Genomic DNA, 22646 nt, shown 5'->3' on the forward strand with positions numbered 1-22646 from the left:
AAGAATTAACGCGAGACTATTCGAAAATTCACGAATTATGGAAAATACCCGGATATGGGTTTTCGAGACGAACTGGATTTACGAGGGATCAGCGTTCGCCCAGAAGAGTACGCGTGTAGTTTCGAAATTCTTCCTTTCCATTCAGTATGATAATGCTGAATTCTCTTAGAAGGTAACACGTTTAAGTATCGCTTGCCATTTTCGTTTCTTAGAAGTGATTACTTCCCAAGCATCGTGGGAGTTGCTGCGGCTAATGACATCTCTGGACATTTTAGACGCCCGATTTGGTATAGCTCTTCTGGCTACAATTTTGCTCACTAACGCGTAATCACCCTGTTTCGATCTCCTACAGGAAATTTCGAATTTATGTCTTGAATGGGATATTAGAAGAGAGATAGAGTCTATCAAGAATGAGTCTAGGTTCCTTGTACTATGAATATAGACAGTGTTGATAAATTCTAGGCTTGAGGAAGGAGAATCAAGTGAATATAGTGAAGAGTTTGTATTCTTCTATTTTTAGTCGATCTTTTAATCATTCGGAGAATAAAATTGAATAATTCACACGGTCCCATAATTTTCAAAGCAATGTCAAAAGTCACTTTATCGTTGCATAAGCAGGCCAATTGCAAAATCAAAGTATTATAGAGTTAGATATTTATCATCGCCTCATGTTATAGTGGTTTTGAAATTTGGCTGGTGTTTCTAATGCACAGAACATTAACTTTGTGATAAAATCGTTTCCCGACGGATGGAACGAATTGAGAGTGAAGAGTGGTTCGAACAGATGGAATTATGCAGTGACGCGTTTTATGTTTCTATTTTTTGATAGTTGATATAGTGGTCTTAAAATGATATTTAAAACAAAATGAAACGTGAGGGACATTGGAAAATGAAAGACAATTTAAATGTCACCAGATCCGTGTAATATCATCCGATTCTCATTAAAGGACAGACAAAGTGCGCAAACGAACTTGAAGAGCGGGAACACGCGAGCACGAGCAGGCATTCGCTGAATTAGCACGCGCGCGTGCTCTTTCCATAAGAGTGAACGGAGGAATTAAACTTGCACTTGTAAACACGAGCCGAATGAGCGACTGCCAAGAATGTTGATGTTCGTTAATATGTGGTCGCACCCAGAAAGTATTTTCATAATTATTATTTATCATTGCACTGATTATTATTCAGGCTCGTGTGTAAGTGAAACATTACCTCCTCTCGATATATTAAAGTTGCATTGGTTGCGTTTCGCCAAACTTCACGAATTATTTAAATAGTATCAAATTACAGGCCATAAGAAACTAATTTCCGTTACAAAAAAGTACATTTATTATATCGATACATTTCTTAATTATTTAATCATCGACAACAGATCATTCCATGTACAATTTCTTGCAGCTAAAGCACGTGTCATTAGTGATTAACCAATCAGGAAAACCTGATAGTCAATAGTAAAGTTTTTCAATTGGTGTCTTGTTAATCCGTTTCTGAGTATTTTTCTGTTTTACTGCGCCGCAGGTACCTTTCACCACACGCTTGAGCGTATATGCAATTGCAGTTCTCAGGCGCCGAATCAATACTAGGGCCATAGTAGGGTCTGCTGTGGCGCTATCGATTTTCACTTAGGGCAGTGAATTCAGGGTCACTGGGTGCAGAATATTTCGACCTGCCTCTCATACGGTTTTTTTTTTTTAATTTAAGAACCTTCTTTTAAGTTTAGAACTTTAATTGAACTCATAACATCCATCTTCTGAAGCATAAATGTCTCGCAAAAGTTCCGCGGTCCAAAGGCTGTAGAATTTCACCAAGGAGTACTTGCTGTTGGTCAACATAGACCTGGCTAGCTTTTTGTCCTTCGCCTCCAAGAAAAGTGCAAGAAGCATCCGCGTCAATCGTGTCTCTTATCCATCCTGATCCACCTCATAGCCTAGTCATCGCCTCCAGTCATAACTTCCATGAACTCTATAAAAAGGAATTAGAGAAGTCAAACAACAGAAAGGAATATCTCTGCCAAAAGCATCACCAACAATTAAACTACTTCCTAGGAAGTAAAATCACTGATATTTGACCAAGGTAGAGCATTATTTGGAACAGTTAATCTATTATAAATAGAAAGGTTCACGTTTCGGTGCATATGTTCGTCTCAGGTGACACTGTATACTGCCGGAAGTCTAACTGCTTACGCGACAAGCGTTAATTAATTAATGAGACTGATAGATTCTTGGCAAGCCGCGTTAACCAATCCCTGTAATCTTCCAAACCGACTTCCCGTGAACTGGTTTTAGTTGTTCTTGGCATGCTGGTACCCCGATCATGTCGGCGATCAGATTTATTGACGTGTTATGAAAATGATGGACTGGATCATGATAGAATTAACTTACCATCGAAGTCGAGTGTTCCTGAGCCGTCGGCATCGATTTCCTCAATCATCATATCCAATTCCTGCGGTGTCAGCTTGTCGTCCAGCTCGTGAAGAATGTCACGGAACACCGCAGTGGTTATGTATCCATTGCCTTCTTTATCGTACAAACGGAATGCCTCTCGCAATTCCTGCTGCATGGCCTCTGAATCTTCTTCCACTAAGAATCTCGCAGCCAGCGTACAGAATTCCTCGAATTCCAGTTGACCAGATCCTAGAGGAATTGGAAACATTAGTCGTGGTTTTCTTTTAGATTCAACCTTCCAAATGGTCTTCTTATTTCGGTGTAGTAGGGAATGTAGAAGTGTTTTATATTTTTACTTACCATCTTCGTCAACTTCCTGAATAATCTCTTTCAGGGTCTTCTCGCTGAGCTCGTATCCCAACATGGTCAATATTGTGCCGACCATGTCTGTGCCGATGCTGCCTTTCTTGTCGTGGTCGAAGGCATCGAAGGCCTTCTTCAGAACTATAGAAGCAATGATAATTGTTAAGCAATGATAAAGTTCCACTAGTGGAAATGAAATGAATCAGAGATACTCACGAGCAATTTGGTCCTTGGTCAAGTCGTCCTGCAATCACACAAATTTTAAAGAATTATTCTTTTATTTGAGGCTTTGGTTAAACACTGGTAACTTTAAGATTGAAATTTATTTGCAAATTTTTGAAGTCTGGAGTGTTCAAAATTGAAATAAAAATTGAATCACGAAAAAAGTAAAAATCTTTGGGCAAAAAGGAGAGCCACCCACCATGGCTAGATGATAGTTAGGAGTTCACTTAAAATTTCGATGTTAAAACGGCAGCGTCGGCGTCTTATCCAGGTATGCACCAGATTCTGGCTGTGGACTTCTGTTTTATGTAGACATAACGATGATCTGCTGGCACGTGATTGACCGGGCAATATCTACGAAACTCTAGCGGTTTTCAAATTCATCGAGGACACTCCCCACCCTCTTTCCGCGGAAGGGGAGCCTCGATTGTGCGAATTCCGTGGCAGCGTACGCGATTTTGAAATTACTCTTGCTGACTTCCTCGCTTCTTCTCTCTCGTGACGACAGTCTGAGTGAAGTCATCCCTTTTGAGAAGTTGGGAAGCATAGAATAAGTCACTCGAACTTCAGTAACACGGTAATTGAAATATCACAAAAATATATTTCCAAAAAATACAAAAAGTAAATTACGAGATGGACTCAATTTTTAAAATCCTATTTTAGACTCCAAAAGTCCCATTTTATAACTCAGAAGTAGAAAATATTCCTCTGACTTTCAATTTCTATTCTGTTTGCGTGCTAAAGGAAGAGTAATTACGAATGATAATTTAGGCAAACTTTCATGACGAATAGCAACAAGGAAATGCAGTTATTTACACGCAGGTATTAGTCAATTCTTTATTTAGAAAACAAACATGCGTAACGCGATACCTCAACTTTCATTTTCCATCCGTTACATAGCAGAAATTAATGCTTTTATTGTTTTTTCTTCATAAATCTTAATTCTGATTTTATTTTTTATGAAGATTAGTTTCAGTCGCGCGGAAATGAAACGACAGAAAATTACACCATTTAATGATTATACTGCGTAATAATCCTTCGGCTCCAGAAATTTTTTACTATCATAAAAATTTCTGTTTCGCAAGAACTGTCGCTAGGTCCCCGGTAATGCGATTCACAATTAATATGGCCGGGGAAAGGTGACAATAGACCAAGTTGGCTCACAGCCGGACATGAAGAGCAGACATCTCAAGACAATTCCGCGTAATAACCGCGTCTGTTTGTATTCTTAGGCAGCTAATTATAAAAGCTCATAAAGCCCAGTACCAACTATTATATTTAGGGGGTATTAGTGCTGAATTACTCTCGAAGTATTGCCCGTTGCCATTTGTTACAACATCTCGTTAGGTGTAGGCTAGTACAGAGCAGCAATTCGACAATGACGACACGAGGATAATAGCATATCTATTATTTTCGCTAAATTTACTTTTGGCAGTTCTGTGGAAAATTTTGTAGATTCTGTCACGAAGATGCAGTGTTGCTGATAGATTTTTGACAGTTTATGACGTCTGTAAATCATAACTTGATCTCAGATTCTCTTCTAGACTGACACACTTCTAACAGTAGGTGGACAGAGATTCCAATTTATTTCTATTACACATTACATGAGTTTCATAGAAAAAAGGTTGTTAAAAAATGAAAAGGGACGAAGAAGGAAAACAAATAATTCACACAAAACAATATACGCAAATAAATTTTGCTATTTTTTTGTCTTTTATTTTTCCTTAATATTAATGCAGTCATTTTGATCCAATTACATTTTCAATCTTCTTTTCTTATAGTACACGTTCACTTAGTCCAATCACTGTTGCAACGGATTACATGCGTTACAGGCGAAGTAGGAACTCTATTGGCAAAGAGACATCCCTCAGCAACTTTCCTAGCAGACGAAGATTTCGCTTCTCCGTTAGATAATTGGGAAAGAGAAGAGGGAAGAGGAGCAAGACGATAGAGGAACGCTAATTTATATCGACTCCGATATAAACCCGTTCCCAGCGATACTGGCCGCCCCTTAGTCACGGTTAATTCCGGCATAGATAGAAATACATTTTAGCCGATTGTGAGCCCCGAACGGCGGAAATATTCACTTGACTATATCACACGTTCACCTCCCTAGCAGAGATCACCTGCGAACCTTTAACTTCATACTTTGCCAACGGCACATACAACACCAATAAATCGCAGCATCCACGTGTAAAACAGGCGGCCCGGTTACGCGCGGTTGCTGCCGACGTAGAGGGACGACCGCCTCGTGCCAAGCTGATAATTTAGCCTGTCATGACCTCCATGAATTCTGCAACACGAGAACCGTGCGTCTCTGTATCTCGTTTATGGAACGTGCACCAACAGGGCCGATGTAACATCGATCGGTATATAATGATAACTCATACCTTCGAAGTCGAGTGTGCCAGATCCATCTGTATCCACCTCCTCGATGATCATGTCGAGTTCCTCCGGAGACAGCGCGTCATCCAGCTCGTGAAGGATGTCCCTGAACACATCGGTCGTGATGTAACCGTTTCCCTCCTTGTCGTAAAGACGGAAGGCCTCGCGCAGTTCCTGTTGCATCGCCTCTGTGTCTGTATCCTCCTCCATAAACCGCGAGGCAAGGCTGCAGAAGTCTTGGAAGTTCAGCTCGCCGGATCCTGGAGATGGAGAACTTTATGAGTCGATGGGATGGGAGGATGTTAATCTTGGGTTGCTTGGAACTGTGGTGTAGGATAAGCTTTGGTCTTGTTGGTATGCTGATCTAAAGTTTGGAATCATCTTGACGGTCCTTGTTAAGATTGTAGCCTGCTTTAATATAAGTTAGTGGACTCTGGTTCACTTGATTACTTAAGGGGGAGTGATTTGCCTTCTTCTACGTACCGAATGTGTCAAATTCTGAGATGACAGAATGCAATTGTTCTGATGGAATTTTCATGCCCATCATTCCCAGAATGGTACCGACCATGTCAGTGCTGATGATTCCCTTTTTCTCTGGGTCGAATGCATCGAAACCCATCTTAAGTTCTGTAATAGATAAGTTAATTTAGAAACGAAACAAATGATAGAGTTTAGAACAGAAAAAGTTGAGAAGAAGAAATAATTCTGAGTTTCCCTTTTTACAGAGTAATTATCTCTAATATATAATGAATGCTTACGTGCAATTTGGTCCTTGCTGAGCTGGACTCCTTCTACTTCCGTCTCCTACAAAAAAATTCGGCAATTATATCACTTATATTTGCACAGACAATTTTTATGTTTTTAAAATCGTATTAGCCCACTTTCGTTAAAACTAGAATGAAATTGATCAACAGGAGCACCGACGGAATACGATACATTATTTTACTCAATTCAGATTTTGGTCCACTTGATAACAACTTTCATTCGCGAGCCACCGAATTAATTTTAATGTTAACTCCGTGTTGTACTTTTGATTATCGAAGAAAAGCGGTAATTACCATTGTTACTTAGTATATTTAATGCTCGAACAAATCACAGTTTATCACAGAAGCGAATGATTGACAGGTTCCCTTCAGAGTATCGCTTCTGTACAACCTACGGTGCCGATGAAAATGTCACACTGAGCCTTAGTAAACTAATTAGTAGAGCTGTATGGACGCAATCTCGCATTCTTATTAGCGTCGACAGGTAATCACCAATCATCTGTCGACTCGAATACACTATAAAAAGATTCTTAATCGGGACCCTTTCATGGTACACACTTTGCGAAACGTTCACGATTCACTGACGCAATCATTCAATGCCCAATATTGCGTCGACGATTTTAATCGATTGACGTTATTGTCATAGAATTCGACTTTCGAAGTTCATTCGATGGACCTTGAGTCTCAGCTAACGGTAGCATCGATTTTTATTCTTCTACGTCTTCAAGTGGCCCTCGAATTTTCGATTCAAAACGTAAGTGATGCACATTTTAGAGTGCATGTAGAGTGTAGAATAAGAATGAACTGATGCAATCATAGTCATTGAGAAAAAAGCTTTATTTAATTACGACGATAAGAATCTACAGAACACTATCACAAGAAATGTCAAGAATATAGGACTCCATATCATATATCTCAGTATATTTAATTTCAGGTGGCTAAAAAATCAAACAATTCTTCAACATAAAAAATCCAATTAGTCCAAAAAAAAGGTGTCCCCAAATTCTACCCTTGATCCTGACATACTTCTATGCAAATTCACAGAACAAGAACCAAGGCATTGAAAATGACCCCAAAGTGGTGATCTCATCACAATTAGCAGAGAGTTCGATAGACCTGTTTTACTACAAAGTGGAAAGGGTAGCGTGTGTCGAGGAGATTACATCATTGGCCAATGTCAAGCTCACGCGAATCCGGAACTGCGATTGGCAGCGAACGTAGAAAGCTCGATGATGCATCATTGCGTATAGACGGTCATTTTCACAGCAGGCGAGCGTGAAAACGGTTATACTGATTGCAACCGGGACCAAATGGTACAGTAGTTTGACGTTGGCATTGCGTCCTTTTAGAGAATTACAGTGGATTGCCAGAAGCTCGCGGTCCGCAAAAAAAACACACCTGGCAGCCGCCGCTGAAGACGGGGCTCGGTGCTGCGTGACCTCCTTAGCCAATAGGATGCAGCATCGACGCTCTGAGCACGAACTACTGACCTAATCGTCGAAAATAGACCAGCAGCTGTAGTGCCGGCACGATGATAACGACGATACGATCATTAAGTCGGAGCTGCTCGATCTGATCAGGCCTTATTTCTGTGAGAGGTCCTTTGGTAGGATTTAGTAAGCTGTCGTGTTACACTTGATCATCAAAGCTGACATTGACACAGGTACCTTTGGGCTGGCTGCCAGGTCTAGTGACATTTAGGCCGTCGAGGCGAGAATTTATTTATTTTCACGTTGCAAAATGCGGGGTAGATCCACATGTGCGTAGTGCTTCTCGAAATGCTGAGGAAGACAGTAGTGTTTAGTTTGTGCTGTTGCTTGGATGTTAAATCGACACTATTTTTTTTTAAAGGTGCCTTTATTGACTCCATATAGTAGGTACAGATCACAGAAGGTTTAGACAATCGAGGCCCTATCTACAGAATATTCGTTCTTTAAGTCCACCGTCAAAGACAACGATGGGATTCTAGTAGGGTGATGGGGTGGCAAGGGTGGAGCCTCAGATTTTCTTTTCTCCATTTCGTTGTTTGACCTACTGAGCCTCCAGGACGTCCACTGCGACTCCACAGGCTCCAGCTCTGACATGTAACTATTATTCCAATAACTTTGCAGCGAGTTCCTAGACACTCTTCTCCCTCTAGGAGCAGGAACAGGCGTAGGTGGCAGAGGGGTGATGTACCCATCCTCCTGCGTCTTGCTGCCTGTCGAAGCCTCCTCCTTACACCTTTCCTCCCCCACAGTGACTCCCTTCGGAAGGATAATAGCATCTAGGTTCCTGCGTTTCACTAACATGACGCGTTTGCTACCGCGCAGTAACGTCGGATGTCTCCTTATCAGCAGGAAAGCGATGAAGCCTCCCACGAGGAACAGCAGAACGAACGTGGCTATAATCAGAACGAAAGCAACGATCTTGTCTGCGTTTCTAAGCCACGTTTGGTATTGGTAATCAGGATCAGTAGTGGCTGCCAAGCAATTCAGAGGAGACACTGTGCTCTGATTATCGCTGAGTAAACAAATCGTGTACGAGGCTTGGGGATCGATATTCCGCACGAGATAAGAGCCCTTGACGTTTTTTGCACAGCTGAGCGAATGCTCGACGTCATTATTGTCGAACCAGAGCAACGCTGCCCCTTCGTCCAAGTCTGGCAGGTTCACCAGTATGCTGTCATCCTTGATCTTGGAGACGTAGAAGTTTGGAGAACGGGAGGGAAACCTGAAATCACTTGACAGTATCTGCGAGTTTCTGCCTTCCAAGAGAGACCTAGGAACGCTGCAGGTCAATTCAATATCCTTTTCGGTAGTCGCTGACGATTGAGTGGTGGTCTGATTCCAGTCGTGTCTCGTGGGTTCCTGAATACTCACAGTACTCACGATGTCAGTCACAGTCGAGTTCGGTGGACAAAAGTCTGCCTTAACGAATGACATTCCAGCGTTCGCTTCTGGCGTTTTACACACTGGAATGCTGTACACTCTATCTGGGTCAGTTTTCACTAGATCTTGCAACCACTTGAGGTTACAATCGCAATGCCAAGGATTACTGTCTATAGCCATGCGAAAGGACCGCTGGGGATGTAAAACAGAATTAAACAGTCCTTCAGGCAGCGAGGAGATGCTATTACCAGTCATTATTAACTGCTGTATGACAGTGGCCATCGGTTCCAAGGCACCCTGAGACACTGTCTTGATTTTCGAATCTTCGAGGTAGAGTGCTTGAACCTTTGGCACTCCTACGAACAGTTCTGAGCTAATCGTAGGTATGGAGTTCCCTCGTAGCGTTAATATCTGAACCCTAGTAGCTCTGTTTCCACCTGTTATGTTTCTAAGTACCTTTGGGTCGTTGATTGCATGGGATAATTCCAAATTAGTCAGAGTACCAGCTACATTCTCCAGTAGATTGTATTCAGCTTGTAGGATAGTGTTCTCTCGAATGGATAGATCTCCCAATGAGTCTAGGCGATGAAACATGGCCCTGCGCAGAGAGGAGATTTTATTTTTCTCGAAAAGGATCTTTTGCGTTTTCTCAAAAATGGCTAGAGAGAAGACTTCATCCTCTATTTCACTTAGAGAACAGCTGTCGAATGTTAGCTCCACGATTGACAGGTTGGTGCTCAGCCAATTTCTTTGGAGCGTGTTCTCGGTAAACTTGCAGTGGCTGAACGATAATTTAATGGATTCTGTGTTCTTGCAATTGGCCTGCAAAAAGATATACCTGACAGTACGCGATGCTGTGGGAGCTCCATTATCTCAGCTAAATGAAGCTTCAAGGAAGAGGCAGTTTTTAGAGATAATGGTTCAGCTCTGAAGAAGCTAGAATAATAGAGGTCCGACAGTATTAGTTTTAACTCTTTTTGTACCTTGAAATCAGTTTCGATGAACTCTGATACCACTTTTCCAGAGTCAGAGGCGGATGAACAGCTTATGGTCTTGCAATCTTTCGTCTGACAGTAACTAGTAGAGATTATTAGATCAATTGTTTTACCGAGGGTGATCTCCTCCACGATATTGTCGTTCACAGGACTACTCGTCATTATTTTGTGATCCCTTATTTCCAGCGATACACAGCTGAACCACAATAGATATACCATGACACTCATCACCATAGCTGCTGCTAGAATCTTCTGCCATGGAGCAGAACTGCGTTCGTTAATACATTAAATGTATTTGTCTGTAATTAATTATTCCACTGAGAACTAGGAAGTCTTTGTCGAGTACCTTATCTGTTCCTCAGATGTCGAATCCGAGGTCTTGGAGATCCTCAGCTTTCTGGTAAACATGTCTGCGATTTAATAGTGGTCTGTGGAGGAACGATGCTTCCAACCATCTGGCGGACATATAGACATAATCTAATTGTATTACAACGCATGTCAATCGTATCTAGGTTTCTCATTGATTAATTTTATCGCTTCTACTATGAAATGGACTGCATAGATAGCTATCCTCAGGGATAAGGGTCAACATTGGTCACGACTCTTAATTGATTTTTGATAAAAATTTATTCAACTTCCTTTTTCCACGTTCTCATACACTCGATACAAGTTTCTAAAGTGTAAAGTATAAAAACAATGTAAATGTAAATGCATAGTACAATATTTTGTTAAGAGTGGTATAAAATGTGTTGTATATATGTTATATTTTACAATGCATATGAAGGAGCAAAGTTTATTGCGGAATGTCTAACAAATATCTCTGTCTAACATGATTCATTTGCATTTACAGATGTTGTGGAAGGAGACATTGTCACGATCCTCGGTGACTTCATCATCGACAGTGTTCGCCAGAGGTCTACCACGTGTTTCCGGTAGTATAGCGCATAGCGCGCCAGCCATAAGGGTCAAAATGCCACAGAGGGTTGTTGGTCCCCACCAAATTACAGCACCCAACAAGTCAGCGACGTAAGGTGCTGCCACACTTCCAACGTGGGACATAGCTGAATTCGTCCCCACTGCAGAATTTCTGCAAACCTGTTCCAAGGGTAATTAAGTTGAAATAAATATATAATGATTTATAAATTTTCTAGAGAGTAGAACATAAACTTATTCTTACTGTAGGGAAAAGCTCCGAGCTGTACAAAATGATGATGCCATACGCAGCAGAGGCACTGAACCTTCCAATCAGGGAGACAATCATTATTGTGTCTGTCTCTATGGTTGGTATCGCCAGGATACTCAGTAGACACAGTCCTGCGATGATGTACAGAGCTGCACTTGCCTGTCGCCTTCCCAGGACCATCAGAATTGGTGTTGGTATGAGGTAAGCTGGAATTTCTGTCAGCCCCATTACTAAAACGTAGATATACTTGTTCGTCGAGAAGTTGTTCACATTCAGAGCTGAAACAGAACGATTTTATTGCACATCTTGCAATGTGATTCATCTTTAAATATTAGTTATTATTTACCTAGTGCATAGTAGGAAAGGGACGCCACCATCCAGGCGAAATTTGTAATAAGAATCCTCTTCCTCAACTCACTGTTACTGATAAGGATTTGGAAGTCCTTGATATCCTTTTGTAGTCGTTCCTTGGTAGAGTCTTCAACAGGTCCTGGGACGATCAAGTCATCTGAATTTTGTAAGCTGTCACTCTTCATGCCTAAGGTCAATGCTCTTGTCGCTGTGGTAGTGGAAGTCTTCTTAGATGCCTTCTCGATTAAAGCTTTTGCTTCGTCTCTACGATTGTGTGCGATAAGCCATCGTGGGGACTCTGGCATAAACCTAGAAGTGTTAGATAATAATTTGCACTTAAGAAGTTTCATCTTTCAATTACAATCTAATGATCCATGAACGTACCATAAATGTATTAGCAATAGTAATGCAGGCAGAGATATCGCTAATTGAATGTGCCTCCACTCGTGCAGCAGATAAGCTACACCAGGTATGATGACAATTCCCGTGGCGTAGCCAGTGTTATAAGCAATGCCCATCCACTGTCGATGTTTCTCACTCGCCACTTCTGTAACTGCATGGCAAAAACAATTGAGTGCTAAGTAATTTAATTCCTACGTCACTTTACAACAATTGCTACTTACGTGTGGTAAACGCAGAGTACTGTATGGCAGCGTGACTGGCACCATTAAATATCCTAGACACCATGAAGGCCCAGTACCAAGGAACCACGGCGCCCACAGGGCCAGATGTTATTAGCAAAATGATACCAATCACGTAACTTATTTTACGGCCATACTTATCCGCGAAGATCCCGAAAAAGGCGCTACCCAGTAATTTGCCAAGGGAGAGGGCCATGTGGGTACTCGAGCGTGCTGCACTATTATCACAAACCAGGTCCCACTGAAATATTTTTCAAAATTTTTTACTTGGTTAAAAAGATACTTTACTGCAAGAAGATACTCACATCTTCAACTAGAGAGGTAGTTTCTAGGTTGTCAGCAAAGCTTCTTGTCTTGCAAGGTATTTCCTTAGGTAAACCATGGTATTCTTTGAACTCTAAGGCCTCATTGAACCCGATTTGCGCGAAGTATTCGTAATCGTAGTCATACATGGTGCATGAACTGGAAGAGGAGATGTTTCTTATTTGATCATCTGTCCAATTGGCAGTGGTTAAGGCAGGTACTGAACACCAGTGAGTAGGTACCTATATAATTAATTTTGCATTAGACTAAGTTATCAAAATTGTACCTAATTTTTATTGTCATAATTCTATACTCACTTCTGCAATGAAGATATAGGACATTGAGTGCATTCCATTGAAAATTGTCGGAGTGAGAGTAAATATGAATATTATCCAGAGAAAATTGGATCCATATCCTAACTTGTCCAGCGCCTCTATCAAAGGGTCCGTGAGTTTCGTTGTTGTATCGTCCATTTGATCGTCAGAAATGGTCTATTCTGAAGAGAAAAAATAATAGTAGCCTTAGATATCAAAAGCTACTATACTAAGCTTAAAGTGTAGTAGGTACTACTTCACTAAGGTAAGTCGAACGTGTTTGCCTAAAGCGTTTATCTTAATAGCCAAGATTTCGTAAGTGACGTAGCACTCCAAGAAAAGTCTTCATATACTAGTTGTAAACCCATTAAATTACTAACCAATCATTAATTTAACTCCACCTCTAACTTCCTTCAGAGATTTCTCATTATTTTACTATTGCCACTTGCACATCACAATTGCACTTCACGAATGCATCGCATCACTTCGATCGGATGATTTGTTTGTACATTTTGTTTTATTGACATTTGCTTACTAATACTTTTAACTATGCTGCTACATTCTTCAATGTTTCTTTTGTACGAGATTACCTGTGCAGTCGGGAGTGAATGACCGTCTGACAATCACTGATTTCTTCGTCCGCGTACCTAGATAAGCTATTTTTTCATCAGGCATGCCTCTATCAAGAGCGATTTTGACATCCATCATGCGATAATGGTAATCTTAAAACTTCCTGAACACACTGTTACGCTTAAGCACTGCTTTCTTTTATCTTTGAGTCTTCTTTATTTCTGTATTACTCCCACTTATGCCACCCACAATATACTTGCTTTGTTTTTTTCTTTAAAACAATTTTATTTTTTCTGTCCATTAGTCTATCTGTCGTTCAACTATTAATACCACACAACCGAGTAACTTCACTGCACTTTATCAGCAATCTCCCACTCAAACCAACATAGTTTTTAATTTATTCTGCAAGCTGTCACCTTGAAACAACAGTACTAACTATCCTCGTAGAAATTATGCAGCTGACGTGCATCATTTTCCATAAAAGTATTTTTAGGCGTAATGTGTTCGACGACAGAAAAAAAATAGCGTTACTTAGTGCATAGATGGCACGACATACCTCATCGTGCGATAACAGAGGCGTCGAGGGCTATCGATGGTTATTCAAATAGTTGGTACGTCAGTGGGATGATTATCTGAGGCATTAGATACATTCACTTGTACCTTATCAGGAGACGAGGCATAAAATCGACGTGATTGTGAGTATAGCACTCTTTTGCACAAGAGGAGAGGGTTTAATTGCATGCAATAAGCGAAAACGCACAGTGGATTCTTCGTTAAATGGAATCTGCTGGCATATTGACGGGCAAATAGCGACTGTAAAACAATGAGGGACTTAAAATCTTGAGAAAATCTTCACAGTAATTAAATTAATAATTAAATTCGATCACCATGCCTATCTCGAACATGGTCAACATTTTTTTCAATTTTATTTCTAAATTCCTGAAGTTACAAAAGACTGCAGAATTGTCCTTTTCACCAATAGGAGCTTGATAAATTTGTCTAAAAATCATTTTTTAATCTGCACTCGTCGAACCATTGGCACGTCATACATTAAATTAAAAAATGCATTTCCTATGTGAGTCAAAGCTCGCAGCCAAGTTTCAATTTTGTAATCGATTTCTTCCAATATTGAAAAAGGTTCCCTCGCTGTCTTGGTCTCGACTGCTCTGTAAAAATATTCCAACAATTAATTTTGTATATTTCATTTATTTTAATTGCGCTAAATTTAGATATCCTCGTTCGAGATATTTCTTACATAACATACAACTGCGGTAGTAATCTCAATTTGCTTCAAGCGTGAGCAAATTTTCGATATTAAATATTATCATGTAAGGTAGAATGTTTCTTTAACAAACCATGCTCTTTTTAAAAATGTACAAACTTCAGCAATTAGTAAAACACCTGTTCAACATAATCTGAACTTTCTCTCATGTACCATTATAAAAATTCTAATTTTATTTCAACGTACAAGAAGTGAAATTTGATTTAATTAACTGCATAAATACCCTTCTTCCTCTGATTCCTTTTTACGATTATTATACGTGTACATGTAGCATGCTGGATAAACACTGGTCGTCTTCACTCGATGGAACTGTCCTGTCTTTATAGAAATCGACGACGCTTTTGGCATAATTATACTATTCGTCTGATTCTCGTTGCTGTATACTACTTCACCTTCGAGTACAGTTAAAGTAACATTCGTGAAGTTATTAGCAATATAATTGTCTAAGTGCATTCCTGGGAAGTCAGCAACAAAGAGGACATCTGTATTGTTAGACCACGTGTAAACCTCTTGTTGAATCTCTTCCAATTTATGTCTAAAAATATTGTAGGAATTTCAATTCAATTGTATTCCCTGAATGCAATTTTAGTAGGTCTCTTACACGAGGTCTCTTACACACCTGTAGGAATTATACTGCGAGAGTAAAGGCATTAAGAATGATATGGGTTTAAAAGGATGCCAGTCCACTGTTAATAAGTCAACATTTGGATCAAATATTCTTTGCTGGAATCTTCCGTTCAGTGAACACCACACGTCGATGTAAATGCTTAAGTTTGATGATAGACGTGACCAGTTCTTTCCCTTTTGCTCAGTTTTGAAAATTTGTTTCTCCTGTCGTATCAAATTGTCCTGTAAGCAGGTAACTAATTCTAGTGAAAAGAAAAAAGGTGACTTTTTAATCGAAGTCTTATTAAATCAGTGTGCTCAGAACTTTAATAAAGCTCTTAACAAATAATAGTTACTTTCAAACAGGTGGCATATTGTATGGCCATGTCACCATGCTTTTCCCATCGATCAGTTTGCACCCACGCCTTAGAATCTAAATACCGATCCTCGTTGCTGACATTATCATGAACTTTGACTACAACGAGTACAGTGTCCCATACGTGAACCATCATATCCCAGGAATACCCATAAATCCCTGGCACCCAATTATTGTAACCCTGAGGATGAAGAAAACTTACCAATCAGCTTAAAACATTCATATCTCCTCATATTTATCATTATACCTGAGTAATGAAATGTGAGTACGGAAGAAAGAATTGCAGAGCCACGTGAAGAAGCAATAAAGATACTACAAATTTTTGCTTCTTTGCTGCCTTGGTTGACTTGAAGCTCATCTGTTTTATATTTCTGTAAATAGTCCCCATGTGTTTTGTCTGCACTGTATCTTCTTGATTGTTCATTTTATTCAATGCTTTATCATTTGCTTTATCATTTACTTCACCGTTTGAACTTTCGATTACTTCGTGAGTCGAAGTCTTTTTATTTATTTTTTGAGGAGTTGCTGAGGGCGTTACGAAATCAGAATCTTCTTCAAGAGAATCTTCAAAAGAAGATTTATCCCAGCTCTTAATATATTGACCCTGTGTAAAAAGCAGAGTTCTACGACTAAGTTTAAAATAGGAAGCGAGCCTTCGAGGCCAGTCTGTGTTGCAGAAAAGAGGCATTGTTGCGAGGCACACGTATGGAAATATTCCTGGGAACAAACACTGAAATTAATCATTTTTATATGAGCCTGAACCATGACAGAAGTACGTGAAATTGGTATTAAATTAAATCTTCACCTATGCTGAATAGTCTAGAGTTCATTAAATGAAAAAGCGTGCAGAAGACCATGGCAGGGACACGAGTTTTCTCGAACAGTATCCAGAATCCAACAGTCAGATCAAAGATGAACGCAAACCAATGGACTATGAAGAAATCAGTCTGCTCGGTGGAGAGGAACAACCTAAAAAAATATTTTAATATTATGGTGAGTACTTAAGGACTCCATATACTTTAAACCACATTGGACTGAAAGTATACTTGCTTAAACGGGCTGAAAACCCAATGTCTAGACAAGTTAGTCATGGCATAGCCAGACAACCATTCTGTGCCAGATTTTTTTAACCCAGCAATAAAATACAGAGCAAAGAATTGAAATTTCAGGATGAAATAGTTCCACAAAGGTACAGAGGTTCTGGCTTCCTTCGCTCTGTTAGCATCCAACGAGCTGCAAGAAGTAATTAATTAAAATTTTAGTGTACCAAAAGAACTGCTAGATGCAAAATGCATTTTCGAGTGATCTATGATACACAAAGTGATAAATAATAAGTAAATGGCAGACTATCCTGAAGACAAGAAAATATTGGGTATTTTACTCGAGGCGTTAACATTCTTTTATCTAGTATTTACAAGATCCTAACTCACGTCTCCGATCACGAATCAGTTTCCCCATTCAGACGAGACATTTCCTGTTCAAACTCACAAGTACTTGTTAGCCTCCGTACCCCAGAAGAGAGTCGCGACGATCCCATACAGATACGTGTGATTGTTCCAGTAACTTTTATCCAGGAGGAAGATATACCAATAAGGAATCACGAAACAAGCGCAGGCGACTTTGAAGTTTAAGCCCAGCATAATGCCAAAGGCGCCCATCCACATCACTGTATAAATTACTATGATCCATGGCAGCGAGGGAGGTCTCATGCCATGAATCAATGGGAAATGACACTCCATGGGATCTCCCCATTTTATGTCAATATCTGCTAGTCCTCTTTCCTCTATCACGTCCAAGACCATACAGAATCCTAAAAGTTGATTATTCTGACTGTCAAGTAAAAGTCATTAGTTAAATACTACTCACCAAATAATGCTCTGACTACTCCCAAGCTGGCTGGATCGGTTGGTCGATACAAAAGTTTAGTGAACCTATCGAAGGAAGACAAATCTTTCAACTGGAATCCCCACAACTTCTCAAAATTCTCTTTAATCGAATATCGTGCTAGGAAACTCTGATTATTCAGCCTGTTGCACTTTCCTGTAACTTCTGTTGCACAGGCTTGAGCGCTGGCTAACTTTCTACTTTTCCTCCACATAACTTATGAAGCAGTGAACTCGACTGTGAAATGGACCTAGAAAGGAGGACAGTTTAAAAAAGAATATTTCACTCAAGATACACATCCAGACAGACAGAGACTGACAGTGATACGCATTACTGATCCAAGTACTTGTGTAAGAATACATCAGTGGAAAATGAAAAAAAGACTGAGTCAACTAAACTGCAGTCGCAAGCATCAACTTAAACATCAAAGTTTAAGACTTTTGACTTGAAGCTGAAGTCATCCAGCCAGAGGACACTTCTTGTAAGCTTCTCGTACAGAAGACACGAGGAGCATAATTTCATTGGAAAATTGAACTCACCCAGGAGGAAAGGACTATCGCCTCGAAGCCAGAGTGGATGGAACCGGTCCGATGAGGATGTAGCGAAGGTTGCTCGACTTCTGCGCGTTGTGCAGCTGCAGGAGTAGCTGAGGAAGAAATCCCGGAGGCTGAGAGAGAGCACAGGAACACCGTCGCCAGGCAACGTGCCCGATTATTGACCCGCGCCCGCGCAATAATATATTATCGGGGATTCTTATGAGCTGTGGATAGGTTCATCAATGCGCTTTATCAGAAATAATGCTTACAAATGTCACCAATGACAGAGCGAAATTCGTGGCGACGATAGGGTGAAATTTATTCCAGCTCTATTATTGGAGTAAAATTTTCTTTGGTCGAATCAGAGACCTCTGTTGGCTGTCAGACTGCATTGAATATTTTTACTTTTGCCTTGTTCTTATTTTGAAGACATTTACACCAAATGGATTTTAATTTTTGCCTTGCTTTATCGATTGAGGAAGTTCGATGAAACTTTGTTGTTCTCTAGTGTTCTTGAAGCACGTTTCGAAACTTCCGCGATCTATTTGCATTTAAAAGTAGCTGAAGTGCTGCTTGAAGAGCAACCAGTTGCACGTCACGCGGCTCTGTTTAAAAATAAGTTATCGACGTACAGTTATCTCGTACATTACAAGCACAATGTATAATTATATAACAATGTCTGATGGAGTTATTGAAATTTTCCGTGAAGTAGTGATGCTATAATTAGAATCTGTCTATGATAGCATATGATTTCTGCGTATCGATTCAAATGGTCAAGTACTTCTAGGTGGCTGTCTTGAAACTACTCTGAATTTCTTGTTCAGTTCACAAATAGCTAATTAAATATTATTTCTAATAAAGTAGGATTATATGCATTTAAATAATGATACATGCTCTTCATTAGGATCAATGTAATAGGGGTGCAAGGTAGCTGCGCTTTAGGAGGGCGACGCAGTAAGCGCAAAATCCTTTCTTTTCATCAAGAAGGTCCTGAGGGATCTAGGATGAGATCGAAGACATCAATTCGAATTATTTTCGTCCCAATGCACCGCTTAACCCCTTCTCATCAGCACGTTGATGACCCGTCAGCGCGATTATTTATACCGTTTCCTCAGTATTTTTATAGAAGCTCTTATTTTCTCTCGGTAGTATCACGAATTTATACTTGTCATTTTTGATTTATCTTTAGCTTGAGGTACTAAAGACTTGCATTTATCAAGAGCTTCAAAAACACAACGATACAATTTTATAATGGTATCTAAATTAATTGACTTCTTGGTACACAGAATCTGTATAGTCTAATTGATTTATTTTAAAGTAAGTACATAACAAAATACTGGTTTATACCAGAATACTTCAGGTATAGTGAAAGAGTTCTAAGTCAGTCTCCCTGTGAATTCGTGCAAGACACAAGGGCAACGATTGAACGGTATAATGCATATTAGAGAACCAACGATTACACAATTCTTCAATGAGCTACCGAAGCCTTTTCGGTCTCGCAGCTGGGGTGTTTTAATGAATGGACGTAACTTCGAGTTCTAAATCCCCAACGGCCGTTTTAGAGCCGTAAAACAAAGAGCTGATTTATTTCAGCACGCCCCTCAATCTGTCTCCGTGGACCACTTTTGATTAGTGCTGCCTCTTCAAGGTTCAAGCCTCCGAAACTGACGTCTAGCGACGCACCCCAGTCTTATTCCCTTCCCTGATACCTTCTCGAGATAATCGCATCGCTCGCGAGATTTAGGGTTTAATTAAATATGCACAACTTTACTAGACTCATAATATTGCATCTAATCTGATTCCAGTATCGAAGAATACAGCCCCACTATAAGTATTAATCCAACTCTTCATGTAAAGTAACAAGGTAAAAAAATTCAAATGAATAAATTTGTTCATCGAGCATGGTTTTCCTGGACCATTGAAAAGTGAAACGCGAGTAGGCACGTGAGCGAGGAAATTAACGCCAGTATTTGCTTACGCGCGCATAGGATCCCCATCAACCCCCGCGCGATGTTTGCCGAGCATTATTTGCTCGGGAATATGAATCAGTCCACCTGGAGGCGACCAAGGAGAGGAGATGCGAGAGGCGAAGCGAACGAAAGTAGATCCGCGATTGTCGTACGTATTTGCCCTGCTATTTATCACGGTTTATTATTTCCTATTGTCGATGGAGTCACGCATTGTTGGCGGACGAGGAGGGCCGAGGCGAATTTCTAAAACCGTGTCCGATCGAATTTGCATATTTCACCCCCGGACGCGTGTCGGGCGTCCGATTACAGGCCCTATTAATTGCGGTTCTATATTGTTCTCCTCGATAACTCGAGGGTCGATGCTAGACCTTTGCAATCTTCCTTTTACGTTCTTTCACCTTTCTTGCGCGGTTCCAGTTACCAGAGGGAGGGGGCGAAGGGTTTATGAAGGCCTGATAACAATGTTTAAAGTCATTGTGAGATGAGCTGCTGACTGTGAGGGATCTGTTTCCTAGCTGCCAGTGTTTAACAAGTAGAAATTCTTTCTGAGAAGTGAAAAATAGTGTAGTGATGCAAGTGCCTGGAAATTCTTACTTGAAGATGACTTTTGGTGCAGCAAAACTATTCTTCCGTATGCTGTTAAATCTCTACCATTTTTTTACTTCATTTCTAAAACTCTGCTAGCACATACGTCGCAATCATTTTCATCAGACGTTGAAAATCAGACAAGGAGGGGGATTTAAAGGTGTGCGTTTCACCCCGTGAAGAATTCCAGCGGGTAACGATCGTCGCGCGTCAAGTCCAGATACAGAAAAGGGTGAGGGGATGGAGTGGTCCCCGAGAGAAAAAAATCCAGCATAAAATTAACAGTATACAGCTTGCAGAATGCAGTTTGTTGCTCGCCCGGCAATATTTCACGAGCGTCTCTCCCGCGACGAGGGGGAGAGAGGGTTCGTTCTCGAAGGGGGGGTGCGCAACAATGGAACCCTTTACCCAGCCCCTAGCGCCCAGCCAACATCCATACATCATCATTCATACTGGAAAAAAACCTGGGGGCACCTATGCCATGGTCTACGACGGAGGGGCATTCGAAAATTTCAAAGTACCCGAGTACGCATCAAGTACTTTCTAATGCTACGCTCGATTTTATGCTGGTCTCGTTCACCGTGTTCTCGATTCACCTTTCTGTGTAACAAATTTATTGTTACCTAAATATTTGCATATATTCCTCAATTTTTATTCTGTAGTGTTTTCATTTATTTAATTATTCTCAAGAGTGCATAGGCTTAAAGCAAAATCACAGAATTAATTTTATTTCGAGGTTCAATTTATTCTGCATTCTATTGTAGAAACTGGAAATTAGAAGTTGAAACTGGAGGCTGCGGTTAAGGGGGTAAGTTTACCCTCTATGAAAAAACTGAAGTCAATAGAGGCTTCCAAACAAAACCGTGAAGTTCTTGTGGTCATTTTGTTTCCAAAAAACCAACTGGCACCCTTTGAAAATGTACCACGCCCAGAAAAGCCAAAGGGGTTGCACACGATAGTAAACAGTGACGTGCAAAACTATTGTGGAGAGTTGGAAATAATACAGAGTCAGAGGAAAACAATACTTTCGTCTTTTATAATTCAGTATACATCTCGACAATTCATCCTCTTATCATATATTCTTTTTAATTATATTCAGCAGTGTGAGAACGATGCTCAAATAATAACAAAAGATGTCTCTTCCAGATCATCGATCACGGGTTGATCAGGACCGATCCAGAACATCGATTTGTTATCTCGAGTGCGAAAGAAGAGAAAGGTAGCAGAATGAGAAACGTAATCCGCTTTTCGAAAAGAGGCAACCCCTTCGACGAGCCGTGTCACAGCACGGGTGACTGATTGTAAAACCATGGAGTAACCCGCAGAAGGGTTGCCCAGGCAGAGGAGGGAGACGGACAGTTTAAAATTTAGCCTCGTAATCGACGTGTAATCCTCTAAAGCCGTGACAGCCCGGAGATAATGGAGCACCGATGGTTCGATGGGTGGCCAGTTTGTTTTCCACGGCGGTGTCATCGATCAGACCATTCTTAAGGGTTCAGGGAATCGTTGGGTACGTAGCCTGAGATCCTTCTCTCTTTTATGCACCTAGAAAATAAGAATTCTGAAAAAGTAAGAGGAAACGCTGATGAAAATTCTTTTCCTTTCGAAGGTTGAGGCTGGGGACCTGGACCACGTATTACTCTGAAAAAATTCATGAAAATACACTTGGTAAAAATTGCCAAGAGCAAGAACAGTAGGTGATCATAGGTAAAATTGGTCTAACTACACTTTGAGAGTCTTCAGACATCACCCAATTACGTCACTTGAAACCAGTCTTCCAAAAACTAAGTAGACCCCAATCTTCAAACACTGTGCAGTGTTTGGCTGCTGCAGCTGTTCCAAAAGCAATTGTGAAGGTGCAATTTTTCATTTTCCTGGAAAGCTAGACACCGTAGCCACTGCTTAGCCAAGTAAGCTCCAATAGGCATTTTCACACCTATCCCTTTTTTGCTTCTACCCCGACAAAGGCAGATACAATCTCTATTGTCACACGTGCACACTAAAAAACTCGGTGCATCGACTGTAAACACCCCAAAATTTCCTTTGGAGGTTCAACAGAGTTTTT

At 40.5% G+C, this 22646-nt stretch overlaps 6 protein-coding genes and 1 long non-coding RNA gene across 11 annotated transcripts; 2 read left to right on the forward strand and 5 right to left on the reverse strand.

The window, feature by feature from the left end:
• Positions 1-1302: 1302 nt before the first annotated feature.
• Tpnciiia (troponin C type IIIa) lies at positions 1303-3297 on the reverse strand. Its single transcript, XM_076375106.1, has 5 exons — positions 3166-3297; positions 2961-2988; positions 2742-2885; positions 2379-2630; positions 1303-1959 (listed from the first exon to the last, which is right to left on the reverse strand). The coding sequence occupies exons 1-5, from the start codon at positions 3166-3168 to the stop codon at positions 1925-1927; spliced, it is 462 nt and encodes a 153-aa protein (XP_076231221.1). The 5' UTR covers positions 3169-3297; the 3' UTR covers positions 1303-1924.
• Positions 3298-5120: 1823 nt separating this feature from the next.
• Positions 5121-6565, reverse strand: Tpnciiib (troponin C type IIIb). Its single transcript, XM_076375093.1, has 5 exons — positions 6410-6565; positions 6110-6155; positions 5835-5978; positions 5357-5611; positions 5121-5259 (listed from the first exon to the last, which is right to left on the reverse strand). The coding sequence occupies exons 1-5, from the start codon at positions 6410-6412 to the stop codon at positions 5234-5236; spliced, it is 474 nt and encodes a 157-aa protein (XP_076231208.1). The 5' UTR covers positions 6413-6565; the 3' UTR covers positions 5121-5233.
• Positions 6566-8010: 1445 nt separating this feature from the next.
• Positions 8011-10199, reverse strand: LOC143183141 (uncharacterized). The gene is made up of 2 exons (XM_076384595.1): positions 9969-10199; positions 8011-9807 (listed from the first exon to the last, which is right to left on the reverse strand). Exons 1-2 carry the CDS (start codon positions 10197-10199, stop codon positions 8011-8013), a joined length of 2028 nt encoding a protein of 675 aa, XP_076240710.1.
• Positions 10200-10597: 398 nt separating this feature from the next.
• On the reverse strand, positions 10598-12946 carry LOC143177222 (organic cation transporter protein). Of its 2 annotated transcripts, none has more exons than XM_076375080.1 (7): positions 12776-12938; positions 12461-12617; positions 12138-12396; positions 11899-12067; positions 11510-11823; positions 11158-11441; positions 10598-11075 (listed from the first exon to the last, which is right to left on the reverse strand). In XM_076375080.1, exons 1-7 carry the CDS (start codon positions 12811-12813, stop codon positions 10815-10817), a joined length of 1482 nt encoding a protein of 493 aa, XP_076231195.1. In that variant the 5' UTR covers positions 12814-12938; the 3' UTR covers positions 10598-10814. The 2 variants fall into 2 exon arrangements, with proteins under 2 accessions (XP_076231195.1, XP_076231187.1); XM_076375072.1 differs by having other exon boundaries at positions 10613-11075; positions 12461-12700; positions 12776-12946.
• Positions 12947-14333: 1387 nt separating this feature from the next.
• Positions 14334-18137, reverse strand: Gc (gamma-glutamyl carboxylase). 4 transcript variants are annotated; one of them, XM_076375034.1, is made up of 10 exons: positions 18030-18137; positions 17473-17740; positions 17095-17416; positions 16657-16839; positions 16412-16575; positions 15854-16323; positions 15587-15787; positions 15244-15473; positions 14848-15159; positions 14334-14508 (listed from the first exon to the last, which is right to left on the reverse strand). In XM_076375034.1, exons 2-10 carry the CDS (start codon positions 17702-17704, stop codon positions 14349-14351), a joined length of 2274 nt encoding a protein of 757 aa, XP_076231149.1. In that variant the 5' UTR covers positions 17705-17740; positions 18030-18137; the 3' UTR covers positions 14334-14348. The 4 variants fall into 4 exon arrangements, with proteins under 4 accessions (XP_076231149.1, XP_076231167.1, XP_076231158.1 ...); XM_076375043.1 differs by having other exon boundaries at positions 14372-14508; positions 14811-15159; XM_076375052.1 differs by lacking the exon at positions 14848-15159.
• Positions 18138-20566: 2429 nt separating this feature from the next.
• LOC143183150 (uncharacterized) lies at positions 20567-21849 on the forward strand. Its single transcript, XM_076384607.1, has 4 exons — positions 20567-20675; positions 20722-21106; positions 21346-21389; positions 21728-21849. The coding sequence occupies exons 1-3, from the start codon at positions 20567-20569 to the stop codon at positions 21383-21385; spliced, it is 534 nt and encodes a 177-aa protein (XP_076240722.1). The 3' UTR covers positions 21386-21389; positions 21728-21849.
• Positions 21850-21874: 25 nt separating this feature from the next.
• On the forward strand, positions 21875-22491 carry LOC143177248 (uncharacterized). The gene is made up of 2 exons (XR_013001549.1): positions 21875-22091; positions 22191-22491. It is a non-coding gene; the product is annotated as an uncharacterized LOC143177248 (long non-coding RNA).
• Positions 22492-22646: the final 155 nt, after the last annotated feature.

This window comes from Calliopsis andreniformis, chromosome 1 (genome assembly GCF_051401765.1).
Source record: "Calliopsis andreniformis isolate RMS-2024a chromosome 1, iyCalAndr_principal, whole genome shotgun sequence".
NCBI lineage: Eukaryota > Metazoa > Arthropoda > Insecta > Hymenoptera > Andrenidae > Calliopsis > Calliopsis andreniformis.